Source organism: Piliocolobus tephrosceles, chromosome 14 (assembly GCF_002776525.5).
Source record: "Piliocolobus tephrosceles isolate RC106 chromosome 14, ASM277652v3, whole genome shotgun sequence".
Classification (NCBI taxonomy): Eukaryota; Metazoa; Chordata; class Mammalia; order Primates; family Cercopithecidae; genus Piliocolobus; species Piliocolobus tephrosceles.
The window spans coordinates 34,169,312-34,188,026 of NC_045447.1; the positions used below are offsets into that span (position 1 = coordinate 34,169,312).

Here is an 18,715-nt window from a genome sequence, read left to right on the forward strand (position 1 = left end):
GGCAGGGGCTGGTTTTTGCTCCTAAAGGTTGCCGTCGTTCCTTCTTACGCTTTTCGTGTGACCCCTCTCCCACAAGTGGGTTGAGTGTCTCTCACACTTTAAATCTCTGACGCCTCCTATCACATCTGAACTGTCTCCAGTCAGAGAAGGTTCTTTACTTTTAAGGGCTCAGGTGTTCAGTTTGGCCCCATTCACATAATCCAGGATAATCTCCTTATTTTGAGGTTCATAACTTTAATTACATCTACACAGTGTATTTGCCATGAAATGTGCATATTCACAGACTCCAGGATTGGGGTGTGGACATCTTTGCGGGGGATATGCAGCCTGCGACAGCTTTCTTGATGGGAAGGAATAGTTTAGCATGTATTTGAAGTGTTCCCTCAGTGCCTTTGGCTTTTACTGGCCTCTCTGCAGCTGTCCACTTTTTCTTGCCCATATTCAGCAAGTGACTGTAAAGCATAATAAGTGTTACCTATTAGGGTTTTTAATGTACAAACCAAACAGAGGTGACTTTGGGAGCAGAACATCTCTGAACAAGGTATGAGACATTCATTGAAAAAAATCCATCAAATGTTTATTGTATGTCGGCTTTATACCAGCACTGTTCTAGGCACTGAAGTTCAACCACGAACAAGGCAGATGTGATGCACTTGGAGTTTTCATTCTAGTGGACACTGAGAACCAGGCTGAAGGCTGAGTCTGGGAATTTGAGGACTTCTTTGTAGGTCCTGGGTCTGCAGAGTGAGAGCTGTCCTCTCGTTCCAGTTTCACTGATGACCTCTCGACCAGCTCCCTCACGGCAGTCTTTGCCAACATGGACACTGTGGGCTGTAGTGGGAGGAATGTTGGGTTGAATGAGCTAGATTTGGGCTTTATCCTTGACTCACCATTGCCTCAGTGATGTGAAAATGGTGTGTGCTCCTTAAGGCTGGAAGTCCAGGCATGCAGATTTATCTCCAACTCAATAACGTGGGGGAAAAAAGGAAGTTGTTTTCGTGGAACCAGTGGTTCCACAGAAACTGTCCACGTGTCTTCCAGTGTGCCCAGCGCATTCCCACCAAGGTGGATCTTGGTTCATGAGAGAAGAAGGTAAAGTGAGGGTGCCCTGAGGCTCCCAGAAGACAAGTAATGTCACAGCTGGGCTGTGTATAGATCGAAGAAGCAGATGGATAAGGAGTGAACAAAGTCATCCTTGTCTTGAGGGGTCTTTATTTAGCTTCCTCTTGACTGTTAGACAAGGACCCAGAATACAGATGGGGCTCGTTGCTACCTTCAGCCTCATGGCTTTTTAGGGCTAGATACTTCAGCTTGTTACATGCAGTCCTTAAAGCATCTGTGTGGGTTTTTGCAGGAGAGAACACCTGCTCTTCGTGTTCTCCTGTCTGGAACCCAGACATTGTTGGAAAGTATCAGATTTTGTTTGGCTTTGTGTGGTTTTACTGCCCACCTGTTTACTTGCTTTCTCCCAGCAAGCAGCCACAGTCCTCATCGGTTGGTCATTGGTGGAATGACACACTGTGTAGATTTACTCTTCAGACTCTGTGTTCACCTGATTCTTACCGGAAAAGAAGAGCGCTAGCTGGTAGATATAGCAATGTGTTAATATGACTGCTCAACTCCATTTATACAGACATTTTCACCGCAGTTATACTGTTTCTTCACTGAAAATTGTTGCCATGTCTAAGATACAGGTTTAATTTTTTTCCTCTGAATTATGTGGTAGTAGATGTATTTAACTATGTTTAGAAACAGCAAAAAATGAAATGTTTGGATGCCTTAAACACATTTAATTTAAAAGTTAATATTTAGATTGTTGAATTATTTATTAAAAGTTTAGGATGTTCCTTAGAAAAGTAATTTTATGATTTCCTATTTGAATAAAAAATATTAAAATGTTTCCCAGAGGAAATCTTTACTGTCATAGAAATCACCAGGAGATAGCGATGACTTCTGGGTGGTGATAGTCTTTGATTTGTGGTTTGCTTGTTTTCAGTTTGAACTAAAACATACTAATCCCAGCCTGAGTTGGATTTTGCATGTGGGCAAAGTGAAGTAGAGATTTGTATCTACTTTATGAAGACATTTAAAGGACATTTGAAATGTTTCAATGAACACATTGTAACATGCATTCCCAGGAGGAAAACAAAATTGTGTATTGTGTTGAAAATATTATTCCAATATATGTATACCCACTTCTCATTTTGTCATAGAATTCCTGAAAAATTTGAATGTAGATGAGATTTTTATAAATTGAAAATATTTTCAGTTGCATTTTAATTGCACAGATGATCTTGTTTTCTACTTCTATTTGGCTGTGCCTCCTAATGCATTAGTAATATTATCTTCCAGTGTTCATTTTGTGTAGTGATAATGGATTAACAAACACATTCATTCACTTAGCAAACGTTTATTGAGCCCTAATCAGTGCCATGCTCTGGGCCAGGGAGGCAGTCATGTGCAAGGTCCAGCCCTCTCTGTTTTTGTCCTGGTTGGGGAATGGGTGGGACAGCCCAGGAAAGGAGCAGCTGCTGTATAGAGCAGCTCTGCTGGGTGCGATACAGGCCCTGAGGGGGCCTCCTACTGCGGTCTTTCCAGTCAGAAAAGAAGCATCCTCTAAGTGGGGACCTAAAGAATGGATGTCAGCCAAGTAAAGAACAGGGAGTAGAATGTTCCAGGTAGAGGACATAGTATATGCATTGGTCCAGAGAGGAGAGGGAAGAGAAGGCGGCATTTAGGGGAACTGTACCTAATCGAGATAGTTCAGCATGGAGAAGAAATAGCTGTGGGGAGTTTGATGAGAAGAAGGAATGATGAGATACAATGCTGCAGAGGTGGGCAAAGATCGGCTGAGGCAGGTCTTTCTTCACGAGCCATGTAAGGATATAGGGCCTGATTCTCAGAGCAAGGGGAGCCATTAAAGGCTCCACAGGCTGAGTGACTTGATGAGGTGAATACGAAACAGAGCATTTCTGTGAATGTGAATGGTCTTTGGAGGAGAACTCACATTACTCCATCTTTCATCTACTCATGCACTTCTCCCTTCTTTTTCATTTTTCTTCTAGAAACACTTACTGGGTATCTAATTGTTAAGTGCCCAGAACTGTGCTGCATACTGAGTTGAAATAAGACACCGTCTCAGAGATTAAAGCCAAATTGACTTTGCCAGCTTATAGCCTTTAAACAATTTTTCAGTCCTTCTCGACTTAACTCATAAGCTAATGAGGATGGAAAGAATATAATGAAGCCATCTCTTAGACCCAGAAAGAATGGGGCACAACAGCCTTTGTCTTTCTGGGGCCAGTGTCGCAGAACGTCATGCTTTTAGGAAACGTTGTATGTTGTGATTAACACATTTTGCGGAAGTGGGTGGGAGCTTTCGAATAATAACAATAAGCATTTGTGCATTCTTCCTGTAATGACATTGTAGTTATGATCTAACTGTAATGAGTTATGATCTGAAAATATTGAATCATACATGAATTCCTGTTAGCTTAACTCAGAAAATATAGTCCCTCACTAAAGGTTTTATTTTCCTTCTTTTTCCCATTTCCTTTACTTCATATAAGAAAGTCACTGGCCTCCTGGGTGCAGTGGAGACCTGTACGAGTTCATAGCCAAGAGAATGTTTTTGGTTAGAAAAATAATAGTAGGAATTCCAAGCTGTGAATTGCTTACTGAAGCTCTTTGGAAATAGGATTTGGCAGGTTATGTCTGCCTTCGTCAAGTAAGCGTGAGCAGGAGACCACAGTTAATAGTAGGTGCAGACACATGATTCTCAGGCTGCATTTTGTGGTCTAGTTTTAAGGCATGAATTCTTTGCTGGGGTTAATTTTATTCAAGGAAGTTACCTGTCTGTTAGATCTGATACGTGCTCAGGCCAACATAGATTCTTTACCCTTCCTTTCTTCCTGCTCAACTATCCTTCCTCTTTTATCTTTTCATTGAATTGAAAAGAAAATTATTAAATAGTTTCAACATGAAAAAAGGTACAGAGAATAACGTAAAGAACACTTCTGGCCAGGTGTGGCTCCTGCCTGCAATCCCAGCACTTTGGGAGGCCGAGGCAGGCAGATCACTTGAGGTCAGGAGTTGGAGACTACCCTGGCCAAAACGGTGAAACACCGCCACTACCAAAAATACAAAAATTAGCTAGGCATGGTGGCATGCACCTGTAATCCCAGCTGCTTGAGAGACTGAGGCAGGAGAATTGCTTGAATCCGGGAGGGGGAGGTTGCAGTGAACTGAGATCACACCACTGCACTCTAGCCTGGGTGACAGAGTGAGACTCCATCTCAAAACAAACAAACAAAAACACTCCTGTAACATCATCCATCATTTTGCCATGCTGACTCCAGGTTCTATTTAAGAAATAAAACATTACAGGTACAGCTGATGCCACCTCTGTTTCCCTAGCTCTTTCTTCAAAGATAACTCCTGTCTTGCAGTTGGATGTTTTAATCCTCTATATCATGTATACTTACATTCTATGAATAACACTATTTGGTACTGGCCTAAATGTGTTCACATTGTGTAAGTGTGCATATTGGCCTGTCACTTCATTCGGAATTATGTTCTTGAGATTTATCAGTGTCGATACATGTGGAATCAGGTTAATTTTTGCCATAGTATTCTATTTTTATACTAAACTTTAAAAAATCCATGCTTCTAGTCTTTGGCTTATTTTTTCAGGTTATGGTATGTTTTGTTGCACAGAAAAGTAAAATTAAGTCATGAGCAAATGTCTGGATAATCCAAGCTTTCAACTTGATGCTGAATTTGAATCATCTGTGTTTTGTTAACCCTGTGATATCAATCTATGCCTGATTGTGTAACTCCAACCAATATTCCTTTGAAAATGGAAATTTGTTTGTACGACTACAGATTGCCGATATTGTTAGTGAATACTGAGCACTTAATCTCAAATAAATAACTAGTTTAAAAAGGATTCTAACCATGGCATTGATTGTTCTACCATATTACTTATGGGTGGGTTGAGCCGATGTTTTGTTAGAGACCAAAACCAAAAACAGTCAAGTTAAACAAGCAATCAAACCCAACATACAGACTACTGATAAGGAGGTCATATCATAAGATATGGCATTGAATTGGTGTCTGCTAATGTAAAGGTCTGATGCCCACGGCAAATTTAACAGGGACCTATGTTTACATCCATGGTCAACTACATTCCCGGGTTAAACAGTCAGGCTGTAGGCCGTGCTGTGTGCCTGGAGTTTTGCTGAAGTGTGGGGCTTTTAAGACAAGAAGAATAAGCTTGCTCCAGAGTTAAGAAATGTAAACTAAAAATCCTAAAGATGTTGGAAAAACTATTGCCCTTGAAGATTTAAATTTATTCAGATGGAGAAGACATGTTGTAAAAACAACAGACCCATTCACTGATTTGTACTCTTGAGGAGACAGATGACTGGTAATGGTGACAATGGGTGAATGTTGGGTTTGGGGTTTTTAGAAACATCTGCACTTGGTGACTACTGTATCTAATTGGTGTGATAAACCTGGCACCCCATGTGTTTGGCACCATCTTGGATCCTGCTCAGGGCCAGGTGAACTGAGTGGCCTCTTCACTGCTTCAGAGTCTGAAGCAGATTATAGTATGTGGACCAGACACAGAATGTACCACCAAGCACATTGGCACAAAGCATACTGAGAAGGGAGACTTTGTGAATGTCGTGCTGGTTCTCAAACCTCAGCGCTCAAAAGAATCTCCTGAGAATTCCTGCATCACACTCTTAAACTTCTCATCCAGTAGGTCTCAGGTGGCTGAGAATCTGCGTTTTTTTTTTTTTTCTGAGACCGAGTCTCACTCTGATGCCCAGGCTGGAGTGTATTGGTGCCATCTTGGCTCACTGCAACTTCTACCTCCCAGGTTCAAGCAGTTTTCCTGCCTCAGCCTCCCTAGTAGCTGGGATTACAAGCACATGCCACCACGCCCAGCTAATTTTTATACTTCTAGTAGAGAGGGGGTTTCGCCATTTTGGCCAGGCTGGTCTGACCTCAGGTGATCCACCCACTTTGGCTTCCCAAAGTGCTGGGATTACAGGTGTGAACCACCATACCTGGCCTGAATCTGCATATTTAACAAGCACCACAGGTGATTCTGATACAGTAGCTCCCCACACCTCATGGTGTTAGCGAATCCCAGTCATTCACAACTCTGCCATGATTTTGGTCATATTCAAGTGCAGCTGGTACCATTTTTAGTTAATATATTTTTTTAAATAAAGTCACTTCTTTTGGATAATTAAATTTAATTACAAGGGAAGCTATACCACTGCTGTAAAAACATCACCTGCTTTAAAGAGAAGGTGCATAATGAATATACATTAAGATAAAAATGTGTATGTCTGTGTGTGTGCACATATAAGCATACACATACCTATCATAGGGAATGAGTTTTCCTTCAGGTTTTTCAACTTAAATGTCAACTTTGAGGTCAGTTAATATGTGTAAGATATATGTGTGTATATATGTCTATACATATAAGCCTATACATAAATACATACATGAATACATATAGTATATCTATACACAACCTATTATGCATATCATGTATATTTCATCCATTTAGTATTATCTTTTATTTTGCAGTTTGGCAAATGCTCAGAAAAAGAAAAGGGTTAGAAGGGGAGAAAGGCATTTTATCCCAAGCCTTCAGGAATTAGGATGAGGATGTCTTCACCTTGCGGTGAGGAGTAATTATACTATTAGAGACAGCACATTGGAGTGTGGCTGATGTGCTGTGTGATGGTAGTTGTAGTCTCTGCCTAGCGGAGGAAGGACATTTCAATAGAAGAAAAAGTTCAAGACCTTGCCGAGAAACAGAGAAAGGATTTTTGTCTTTTTAAGAACTTGAAAACCCTGTTTGCAGACAAAAGCCCTCCAGTTTTGGCAGTAAACTTTCATGCAAGGGAAGAAAAAGGCAGGAGATGACATTGTTGACAATTGTGAGCACTTACCATGCACCAGGCACTGTGCGAGGGGCTTTGTACATATCCTCTAGTTTTAGTGCTCATAAAAACTCTGTGATATGTGCACAGCATTTTAAACTTTGCTGTATAGTTGAGAAAATGGAAGGATGGGAAATTTGAGTCATTTGCCCAGGGTTCTATAGCTACCCCAGGTTCCCATGACTGGAGAATTGGGGCACAGGGTAGCAGAGGAGAGTGAGTGACAAGAATCCTAAGAATCTTATCTCCATTCAGTCTTTATAAAAGAAGTGGATTAACTACCACATTTTGTTTTTACTTAAATTTACAGTACGTCAATTGGGCATTTCTTGTTTTGTCCTGGGTTTGTTTTGTTTTTGCTATACAATCTTGAACATCTGTCATCTTGTAGGCCTAATGTTAAACACAAAAACACTTTACCTCCTATGGCTTTCAATTAAGATCTCTCAGTTTGTGTTTGTAATAGTTTTTCAGGCATATTCTCCGTAGGTTCGGCTTCTAGTGTGTTAACCTTTAGTTATGAAGTGAACCCAAAGAGAGAAAGTAGAAACAAAACACCTCACCTGTTTTTTGCTCATGAATTACTTTCTATGGAAGGAACAATCATGAACACCTCTGTGTATCACAGAGGTCTACATGAGTCTGGCATTTAAGGGAGATCACGTGGGTCCCTTTGAGGACTGTGAATATGGGAATACTGGGACTCTGGTGAAGAACCCGTTCCAGAAGAGATGAATCAGCTGGACAAGTTCTTTCATAGAACCTTTAGGCAGGTTTTCTCAGAAATGCACATTCAGGATTATGCTTGCATATTGTGATGATCAGAATGATACTCAATCCCTTCTGCATTTGGAGTTCTCTTTAAAAGAAAACATCCCAGGCTGCTATTTGTCAAGAGATAGTGAGTCCCAGCCACTTCTAGACATTTTCTTGTGTAGTCTACATTATAATTTCACAACAGTCTCTGATACTACAAATGTCAAAATAGCCCAACCTTCTCTAAACTTCAGAGATGTCTGATATGATATTGAATAAAACAATGCTCATAGAAACATCAAGAAAGGTGGATTTTCCCTGGATACGTTTTTCCTACTTGACAAATAAGAATGATGAAACTGACTCATGTTTTTTTCTCTTTGGAAGCCTGAACACTCAGAACCCAACTTGAGGCTCCTCAGCTATAGCAATTCTGACTTCATAATTTGTAAATTATTGTTCTTTTTTTTCTTTAGCTTATGCTTTCTGCCCTAATTTATCTTTTCCCTGTTCTAATGAATTATTGTCCTATATCTGCTATGCAGTTAGGTGACATATAACAGCAATTAAATATATGAATTGGTACATACAAAGATTTGACTAAAACTCGATGTAAAACTAAGTGTTCTACGTTAAATTTCCAGTGTTAGACTTGAACAGAGTGACAGAATTCCATCTTTCCCTATTTTTGACAGCTTTAAACTTTATATTTTCTTCCTTTCTTGTGAGCCATCATTAACTTGTTTCTCAAAGCCATTCCTATATTACCTATCTTGTGGACTCAGACAGATTTGGGAATTTGCGGTCAGAGTTGTATTGGACACATCCCCCCAGCCCACATGAGATCCTTTTTATCTATTACATATTAACTAGTTTTAAGTACAATATTCCTGCTTCATTTAAAACCATTAATCAAACATTGAGTTTGAAAATAAACAAAATGCAAACTTAGAGTTAGAAATAATTGTAGTGTCTAGTTTTGGTTAGGAGTCGGTTTCTTGTTTGTTAAACTCAAGATTGTGAACAGTTTTAATTCACTTGTTTATTTCCAATAGAGATTTTAGGTTTACATTTGAACTCAAAAACAAAGTTTTCTTTCTCATTACAGAGAGGACTAAACTCTACATCTCCCCTCCCGAGCAAGGAGCTGGCGGAAGCCACAAAAACATTGCTGCATAGTCTTGGGACTCTGGCCCAGGAGGTAAGTTGTGTCTTTCCAATACCAGAAAGCAGACCGTTCGCTGTTTCATTTTTTTTCATTCCTGAGTTTGGCAAGAGGTCCTTTGGATTTGAATGTCGCATGGGATGTAATATCAATTTTCGAAGTATAAGTGATGTAAAAAATAATGTTTTGATTTCCTTATTTTAGAAATGAAGCAACCAAAACTCATAGATGTCTCAGAGCTAATTAGTTAGTGGCTAACAGCTGGATATTTAGTTTAGCCCCTTCTCCCTTTTTTCTCTTTGCCCCTAGGTAATCATACATTTGTAAAGAGGAGAATTATCTCTGTCACCGCCCATGCACTGCTTTTGTCTGACCAGCAACTTCTTCATATTGCTTCTTCAGTAGCAAGGCCAATCATTTTACCAACACATGTGCTTGCTAACTAACAGGAATAACGTGGTACCCCTATTTCAGCCCTTTCCCTTGTAGGCATCTGGCTTCTGAGGTTCAACTGTGGGAATATGATCTCTTAATGAACATTAAGTTGAGTTTGCCTTTTAGGTCCCCATGTCAACAAATATATCAGAGTAATCTCTGTCCTAGGATCAGAGGGCCTGTAGGCACTTGTAAAAGCAGTTAGCTCTGACTCCCAGTCAGTGCACACTCCACTTTTCTGACTCCCAGCCTTGTTTCAAATTAGACTTGGAAGCGAGGAACTGTCTGGTGTCCCCCTGCATGAGAAGCTGAGCCAGGGGGCAGTGGTCACAAACAATACAGACTTTAACTTATAGGACATTGGAAAATAATAATTTGTGGGGAAATTGTCTCAGACTTGGTCCACCCTTATTTTTAGCTGTTTCTCTCATTCATTTTTTCCTTTTTTGGTGTTTGTATCTAACCTACCCATTTTTTGGTGCTTGCATCATGTTTCCAAATATCAAAATGAACTTTATGTTTTCTAACAATGAGAATATTGCCTGTTCATTGTGGAAAATGCAGAATACTTGGAAAATACCAAAAATGCTGAGATTAAACACTATTGACCTGTTAGTGTATTTCTTCCTGTCCTGTTCTATTTTCTTTCTTTGAATTCTGCTCACGTGTTTCTGACTGAAGAGGTTTGACTTTTGGGTTCCCTTTCCAGAGGAGAAGCCTTCTTTCAGCTTGCCATTTGTTACCCTGGTTATGAAGGCTTATGACCTTTTTTACTAGGTAGAGAAGCTGGACCAACTAGGGTTTTTCCAGAGGGAGAATGAGAAGGATAAACTGTTTTGCAAGTCTGTAGCTATTTCTCTAGGACCCTGTTAGCTGACATTGATATGCCTTGCCTTGCTCTGCAGATGCCCTCCCAGCCCTCTGTCCCTTGTTCATTTCTGGCCTTAGAGAAAGCAAAGCAGAGGCTGTAATGGGGGAGGATGCCACTAAACTCAGGGTTTGGTTACAGCTGTTTTCACTTCATCACTGGCCCTGTTTGTTTTTTTTTTTTTTTTCTGGCATTAAAAAAAAAAACTTGGAAACAGGTGATGTCCTCATTGCTGATGTGCTGGAGACTCTCCAAGTGAACAATATACATTTTTCTTGGCAGCTGCTTCTTGTGCGCTGCTTGCTCCTGGTCCAGGACAAGCAAGGACCATCTGCTTCTTTCAATAGAACACCTCCAAGTCCCTTTGATCACAAGTTACTCATTGTCTAACTTGCTATTTCCGTGAGACAAATGGGAGAAGATCAGTAAATGCCCTTGTGCATCCAGTCAGTGTGTGGAAATTTGATAATTTTGACCAAAGCACAACCCTTGAAAGGAAAAGAAAAAGGGAGTGAATGTCTTCTGAGGAGCTGCCTTGGTTCAGCCAGTGTCACCTATTTCCTTGTATACTCCACATGACAAACCTGAGTGGGTCCCATTGTGTCCGTTTTGCAGATGGCAGCAAGGCTCAGAAAAGTTAGGCAACTTTTCCAGTCACCCAGTGAGTTAATTGACAGAACTGGGATTCGAACTCAGAATTGTTGGATTCCAAAGCCTGTGTTGTTGCCTGCTTCATGAAAAACTCCAGTAGCAACTGGAATAGAAAGGAGACCCTTCCAAGAAAGAAAATATGCACTAGCAGAACCTGGAAATTGGGAGGAAATGAGGACTTGGGGAATAAGATGAATGAAAGCTGACATGAGTTTCACATCTGGGAGGGCAGGGAGGCAGCATCTCAGATGTCCACCCAGCACTGACCAGCTGCCTGGCATTGCTAGGTGTTGGGGACTTAGCAGTGAACACGCTAACTTCTCTGCTCTCTTGGGGCACATATGGAGTGAGAGACAGAAACAAACAGGTCAGTGTACAATGCCACAGGAGGGATATATGCAGTGAAGAAAAAGCAGGGTAAGGGGGATAGAGCATGAGAAGGTGCTATTTTAAAGAGGGTGATTAGGGAAGCCCTCTTGTGACAGTTGAACCTGATAGGAGATGACAGCATGTCTGTGGAGAGGGAAGGAAACTCCAAGCAGCAAGAATGGCAGATACAAAGACATTGATGCTAGAGCATGCCTAAGGAATGTGTTTAAGGACCAGGGAAAGTAAGCAAGTGGTGCGGGGAGGAGAGGAGCTCAGAGCAGGAGGAGGTGAGTGCCATACAGGCTTGGCAAGACTTTGGATTCCTGCTGGGTGAGATGGGAATCCAGTGGAGGGTTGAGGGAGGGGGACATGGTGTGATCTAGAGTTTAGACTGTTTGCACTCTGGTTGTTGGATTGAGAAGAGACTGGGATGGGGGAACGGGAGGACAAAGGACACTGTGCTGGATTGAGAAAGCAGTAAGTCAGTTTCATTCATTCACTCAACTGATGATGTTCAAACACCACCATCATCTGTGGGCTAAAGGATGAAGAGCCATTCCTCCCTGAGAGTCAGGGAGCCCTTCCCAGATAAAGTCTGGAGTGTGAGCTGAGGTGTAGGAGAAAGAGTAAGACTTTGCCCTGAGAGTCAGGGAGCACTTCCCAGATAAAGACTGGAGTGTGAGCTGAGGTGTAGGAGAAAGAGTAAGAGTTTGCCCCTAAAACGGGTGTTGGGAAGAGCCAATAGTTTGGAATAACTCAGTAATTTGTGGTGCTTCTTTAGAAAGATTTGCTGGCTTTATGTGGGAAGAAATTTGTTTTTTTGATTGGGGAGTGGTGGGATGGTGGTGAGGCTGCCTTTGGAAAGAAGTGAGTGCTTTGACTCACTATGGTTTAAAAATCTCTAGGGCTGTTACAGGTTATGAAGAGATAAAGTTGGGAAAAGCCGTCCACCTCACCTAATTGGGTTCTTGTGGAGTGTGCTAGATGCACCCTCTCTGGAGAAAAAAAAAATCCTTGTGGCCTCTGACCCACCTCTGGAGAGCCTAGTTCCCATCGGGAGGCAGAAGGCAAAGCTTAGGACCTAGAGAGTGCTGGACCACGCCACTTACAGGAACCAGCAGGCTGTGAGGTCAAAAGCTAGGCAGATAGAGCTTTGGGGCTGGGTGCAGGGCCTCGTGGCACCTCCCCTCTGTGCTCTATAGCTCAGTCTTCCCAGGCGGTGTGAACATGCAGTGACATTTCAAGGAATGCAGGGATTTATTAATGATTTATTGTGAAATGTTTGGAAATACAAAGTGCTCTATAAATATTTCATAATAGCATTGGGGCCGAGAACTCCACAAAGTGCCGGAATACATTTGTATGTAAGACAGAGCGCCGCCGCCTGGCTCATTGATGTTTGTTGAGTGGCAGTCAGACGCACCCCTGGCTGCCTGGGGTTTCTGACTCACCCTGTTGCAGCTGTTCTCTGCAGGGCACCCTCATGTGTGGCATAGGATTTATGTCTCACCACACACTGTTTTAGCTTTCTTGTCTTGATGATGAATAGAGGGCAGTGTCCAGACCATAGTATAAGCATCTACTGCTCCCCAAGTCTACCAAAACCAAGCCAAGTTGTGTCTCAGCGAGCTCCATGAAAGATGGAGAAGTTGAGCACTCAGAGACATGGTGTGACCTTTCAAAGACTGTAAGCTGACGAGGGACATAGCTAGGGTTCAGACTCGAGTTTTTCTTTTTTTTTTTTCTTTCTTTCTTTTTTTTGAGACGGAGTCTTGCTGTTGCCACCCAAGCTGGAGTGCAGTGGCGCTCTGCTCACTGCATCATCTGCCTCCTGGATTCAAGTGATTCTCCTGCCTCAGTCTTCCTAGTAGCTGGGATTACAAGCACATGCCACCACGCCCAGCTAATTTTTGTATTTTTAGTAGAGAGGAGGTTTTGCCATGTTGGCCGGGCTGGTCTTGAACTCCTGACCTCAGGTGATTTACCCTCTTCAGCCTCCCAAAGTGCTGGGATTACAGGTGTGAGCCACCGCGCCCGGCCTAGACTCGAGTTTTTCACCTTATGCTTTTCCATTGCCTGACACTTTACTGAGACTGAGATAGGGAACTTCACATACAGCACCTTTTCTCCCAAGGGGGACAGGGCTACTCAATTTCCACACTGGAGTTCGAGGAATTTTAGAAGTGAGTCAGTTATCGAGGCTGAGAGCAGTTCCTGATAGGCTCAACAACACTCACATGTAGCTGTTCAGAGATAGCATTCTCATCTATAAACTGGAAGATAATCCCAGTGAAACAAAGCCCAGCTCCAGGGGCTTCACTAACTCCAGGCTGTGCTTCTCAAACTTTAGTGAGCATAGGAATCACCTGGGCATCTTGTGGCGCTGTAGATTTGAATTCTGCAGGTCGGCGGAGGGGTCGTAGAATCTGTGTTTCAACAGTGGTGTCTCCAGTAATGCTGATGCTGCTTGTCCCTGGACCACAGATTGGGTAGCCAGATTCTGGCAAGCTCATGCCAAGGCTTTGAGATGACATCTGACAAAATATGTTCTGGGACATGGCTTTTGACAGGTCAAGAAAATAAGATGTTTCTTTCTCTTCTCGTCCCAAACTCTTGCACTGCCCTTTTCTCCCTTCCCCTACCCGCGTTTTTCTCCCCATCCCTGATGCCAGCTGTTCAGCATGAGAAGCTGGAGTGACATGCGACAGGAGGTGATGTTTCTGACCAACGTGAACAGCTCCAGCTCTTCTACCCAAATCTACCAGGCTGTGTCTCGTATTGTCTGCGGGCATCCCGAGGGAGGGGGGCTGAAGATCAAGTCTCTCAACTGGTATGAGGACAATAACTACAAAGCCCTCTTTGGAGGCAATGGCACTGAGGAAGATGCTGAAACCTTCTACGACAACTCTACAAGTGAGTGTCTGTGCAGACCCCAGACCTGTCCCCAACCCCATCCCTACCTTAGTTCTGGCCTTGGCCTGTGTCGTCTCCTCCCTTTGTAGCAGTGTTACATGTCTACATGACCATTTACCCACCAGACTGAGCTCCTCCTGGAGGAGAGAGGCTTCTCTTGATGAGCTACCTGTCCCCACTACTCTGAATGCAGCCTGGCACTTCTCAGGTGCACAGTAGTGTTTATCAATGGAATGAATGATTGACAGCCAGCCTCCTGGTTTTCTGGGGGATGTAGAAAGGTGGCTTCCAGAGTAGTCAAGAATGAGATAATGGCAGAGGGAGAAATCCTGCAAGATCTCACTTATATATGGAATATATATAAGGTGTACAAAGTGTCAGTTTCACATGATGAATAAGTTCCTGAGATCTGATGTACATTGTGATGACTATCGTTAGTAACACTGTATGGTATACTTGAAATTTGCTAAGAGAGTAGATCTGAAGTGTTCAGACTACACAAAAAAGGTAACTATGAGGTGATAGATTTATTAACAGCTTGATTGTGGTGATCCTTTCACAGTGTATACAGAAAACATCACATTGTATACCTTAAATACATACAATTTTTATTTGTCAGTTATCACTCAAAAAAGCTGGAAGAACATTTTTAAAAAGGATGATATACTGGTTTTAATATTACCATCAAGATAAGCTTTATAATAACATAAAAAGAAATAACAGTAATGATAATAGCAACAACAACAACAAAAAAACATTTAAGTAGAATTTCTTATGCACTATGCATTCTAAGTTATCTCATTTTACCTTCGTGATAACCCTGTAGGGAAGATTCTTTAACCCCACACTTCATAGGCTCAGAGAGGTTAAGTGCCTTGGTCAGAGCCACATCAGAGTTAATCCACAAGAGCCAGGATTCAAGCCCAAATCTGTCTGGATCTGTGCTCTCTAAAATAACTGTTAGTGGTGTTGTGTGTGTTCTCACAGTCAGACATTTGATCTGCTCTTTGTTTCTCATTCTTAGCTGCAAGGCAGTGTTAAAGAACCTTGTATCTCCATATCCACTCCCCACGCTTAAGCACTTTTGTGGGCACGTGTGCCATATGCCTGGTGGCAGCAGGGATCCAGTGTTACAGTTTTAGGCAGTGGCATCCTTTTCCTTGAAAACTTGATGCAGGTGAACCTTTCTCCATTTCCAACCACAGGTGTGTCTTTCAGACATTGAGTGAGGTGGGTTTTGTAACACAAAAACCTTTTCTTCTCTGGAGTAAAGCGCTCCAGACATTCGCAAATTGCTTTACAAGCCCTAAGAGGATGGGATTGTAGGCAGCTTTAATGAAATCCCATCTTCTCCTGTCCCCCAGCTTGCGAGTTGACCCAAGGAAGCCTTCATTTCCATGACAGACATAATTGTGAGGACAGCCTCATTAAGAAAAAAAAAAAAAAAAAATTCTATTATCTTTCCAGCATATAGAGGACACTTAGTATCTAAAAAAACCCTGAAAAACTTAGAATGAATTTTTAAAAATCAGGGATCCTGCTGGATAATCAAACCCATTTGCCTGTTACAACTTTTGTATTTGGGTTTTTGTTAAGTGTACATATACTGGTTTATGTTAATCAAAGAGGTTTTTTTTTTTTTTTTTTGGAGACGGAGTTTCGCTCTTGTTGCTCAGGCTAGAGTGCAGTGGCACGATCTCGGCTCACCGCAACCTCTGCCTCCCGGGTTCAAGCGATTCTCCTGCCTCAGCCTCATGTGCCACCATGCCCAGCTAATTTTGTATTTTTAGTAGAGATAGGGTTTCTCCATGTTGGTCAGGCTGGTCTTGAACTCCCAACCTCAGGTGATCTGCCCGCCTTGGCCTCCCAAAGTTATGGGAAACAGGTGTGAGCCATGGCGCCCTGCCCCAAATTTTGGTTTTTGTTTGAAAACCGAGGGCTGAAGTCAGCCTTGTGGTTGCCCCTCAAGAGTTAGTTTAAATATTGGTCATGTTGTCAGTGAGAACAGTGGCAAGGCTGTCGTGAGAGTGTGAATCTGGAGTTGTGAGGGCTTGTGCTTTGTGAAAACATTTTTCCAGATCAGCTCAGTTGTGAGTTATCCATCATTGATATTATAATGAGCTCTGATTATTTATCAAGCTGCATTCTTTACAGAGAATATCTCAGTTTAATCTGAGGTAATCTTCTCCACATCTCTCAAAATAGATGTTATGAATTTTACTTTTACAGAGGAGCCAACTGAGGGTCAGATAAGTTACTTATTATATGACTATTAGTGGTAGAGCTGGAATTTGAACTCAGAACTGTCTGGCTCCAAAGCCCTTGTAAGTTTCTATCAGTATATGACCATGCATGTGAGCATTTGTCCCTCCTATTCTTTGTAGCTCCTTACTGCAATGATTTGATGAAGAATTTGGAATCTAGTCCTCTTTCCCGCATTATTTGGAAAGCTCTGAAGCCTCTGCTTGTTGGGAAGATCCTGTATACACCTGACACTCCAGCCACAAGGCAGGTTATGGCTGAGGTAAGCTACCCGCAGCCCAAGACTCCTTCCCCAGAATCTTCCCAGAACTGGGGGCAAAAAACTCAAGGTAGCTTCAGAGGTGTGCACTAAGTATTTTTATGGCTCTTCTGGGATTCCCAGAGTGAAAACCTCAAGTCTGATGCCGACCAGAGCTGGGCCAGCTCCCCAGTCCTGGATATAGAATCATAGTTATAAGCAGGCATTTATTGGCGATGGGGGAGGACTGGCACAGGGCTGCTGTGATGGGGTGTCTTTTCAGGGAGGAACCAAAGCGCTCATTGTCTCTGCTTCTCCTCCTTTTTCTGCGGTCCCTGGCTCCCCACCTGACTCCAGGTGAACAAGACCTTCCAGGAATTGGCTGTGTTCCATGATCTGGAAGGCATGTGGGAGGAACTCAGCCCCAAGATCTGGACCTTCATGGAGAACAGCCAAGAAATGGACCTTGTCCGGGTGAGTGTCCCTCCTATTATTAACATGTGCCTGCTTGATACTGGAGAGGTGAGTTTCTGGTCACTTTCCCAGGTGTGACTGAGGTGAAAATTCTTTCAGTTTATCTAGCTGGGAGAATGTAGTGAGCATAGGTAAAGTCATAGGGCACCACCTCTCCAGAAGTACAGGCCATGGTGCAGAGAAAATATTGTGCATATCAGCATCCATGCCACTCGTGGTCAAATAGCAGTTTTCTGCTATTTGAAGTAGAGTTGGGTAATTGTAGGGCCCTATTTTCATTTTTGGCTGCGGCCTCTCAGCCAGCCACAGCATCTTCTTTACCTCCGTATGTCTTGGTAGGTTTTGGAAAAAGGTGTGGGAGCAAAAGCATCATGTTACATGTAGACTGGCCTGAGAGACTCATTCTCAGGGCACTGTGTGAATGATGAGCTGCTGTTATTGTGTGGAGGGGAAATGCACTTAATGCTTCAGAGCCACTTGAAAGGGGTAAGTGCTCTAGAGACAATTGGATTGAAATGTGGAGCAGGCTGAGCAAGAACAGAATGCCTCCCTTCCCTGAGCCTGAGTGCTGTTTAATCTCATCTTCCTGCCTTGGGCTGAGTCTGAGACTCATTTGACTATTTCCTATTTCCATGGTGAGGGAGGCCTCTTCCTTTTGTCTCTGCTCCCCTTAAAAAGCAGGCGAGGATTTTGCCAGGTTTTTTGTTTTGAACCTTATTGACTTTTAAGGACAGCTGGGTTTTAGAGGCTGTACCTACCTGGAGGGAACACTTCCGAAGTTTAGTACTATTCCCTGATCTGCTGGGAGGCAGGTTACTGAGGAAGTCCCTTTAAAAACAAAGGCCTTTATGCTGAGAAAAGCATGAACGATGATTTGTATGGATTCACTCTGACTAATAGTAATAGCTCATGCCATTCAAGTGTGGGTCTCTCCACTAAAGGAGGGTTGTATGGTCTAGTCCCGTAGACCTAAGTGTGGTTGTTCAGGCCTTTTCTCCCTGGTCTTTTTCTTGGAATTCATATTTCTACTAGTTGGACTTTTTCTCTTTGTCTGGCTCTCAGAGGATGATAGGAGGCCCTGTGAAGTGACTCAATGAGTTTTGATTTGTGGGCAAATAGATGCTTCCCTAGTCTAAAATTGAGAGCTTGCCTTAGATGCGCCAACTGTTCACAAGTTCCCGGTTCTTAGAGGACAAGACCCTTGTAAACATGGCAGTGGCATTCATTAGGAGTCTAGCTGGGAAAATCAAGTGTGTGCGCTTGGAAATGAGGGAGCTGGGGCTGGAGAGAAAGGCATGGGCATGCCTTGGAGGGACTTGTGTGTCAAGCTGAGGACCTTTACTTTAAGCTCTAGGGGACCAGGCAAGGGGACATGTAGATACATTACTCTGATGGGGTGGATGAATTGAAGGATGAGGGAAGAATAAAGGCAGAGACCAGGGAGGAGGTTCTCCAAGTGGCCAAGGCATAAAGCAAGAAGTGAGGCCTGGTGATTGCTTAGTTGTGGAACAGTGAAAGACAGGGAGGCATCAAAGCCAGTCTTGATTTCTGGATGGATGAATGGTAGGGATGTCCAGTAGGCCAATGGCTACTGGGGTCTGCAGTGGAGGAGGGTA

At 42.7% G+C, this 18,715-nt stretch overlaps 1 protein-coding gene across 2 annotated transcripts in view; it reads left to right on the forward strand.

Annotated features, from left to right (window-relative positions):
- Positions 1 to 18,715, forward strand: part of ABCA1 (ATP binding cassette subfamily A member 1) — a 146,677-nt gene that overhangs the window by 73,824 nt on the left and 54,138 nt on the right. For both annotated transcript variants that reach the window (XM_023202438.2, XM_023202430.2), the window contains exons 8-11: positions 8,833 to 8,925; positions 13,885 to 14,125; positions 16,510 to 16,649; positions 16,983 to 17,099. In XM_023202438.2, coding sequence (XP_023058206.2) covers positions 8,833 to 8,925; positions 13,885 to 14,125; positions 16,510 to 16,649; positions 16,983 to 17,099 — 591 coding nt within the window. The remainder of the gene's footprint in view (positions 1 to 8,832; positions 8,926 to 13,884; positions 14,126 to 16,509; positions 16,650 to 16,982; positions 17,100 to 18,715) is intronic.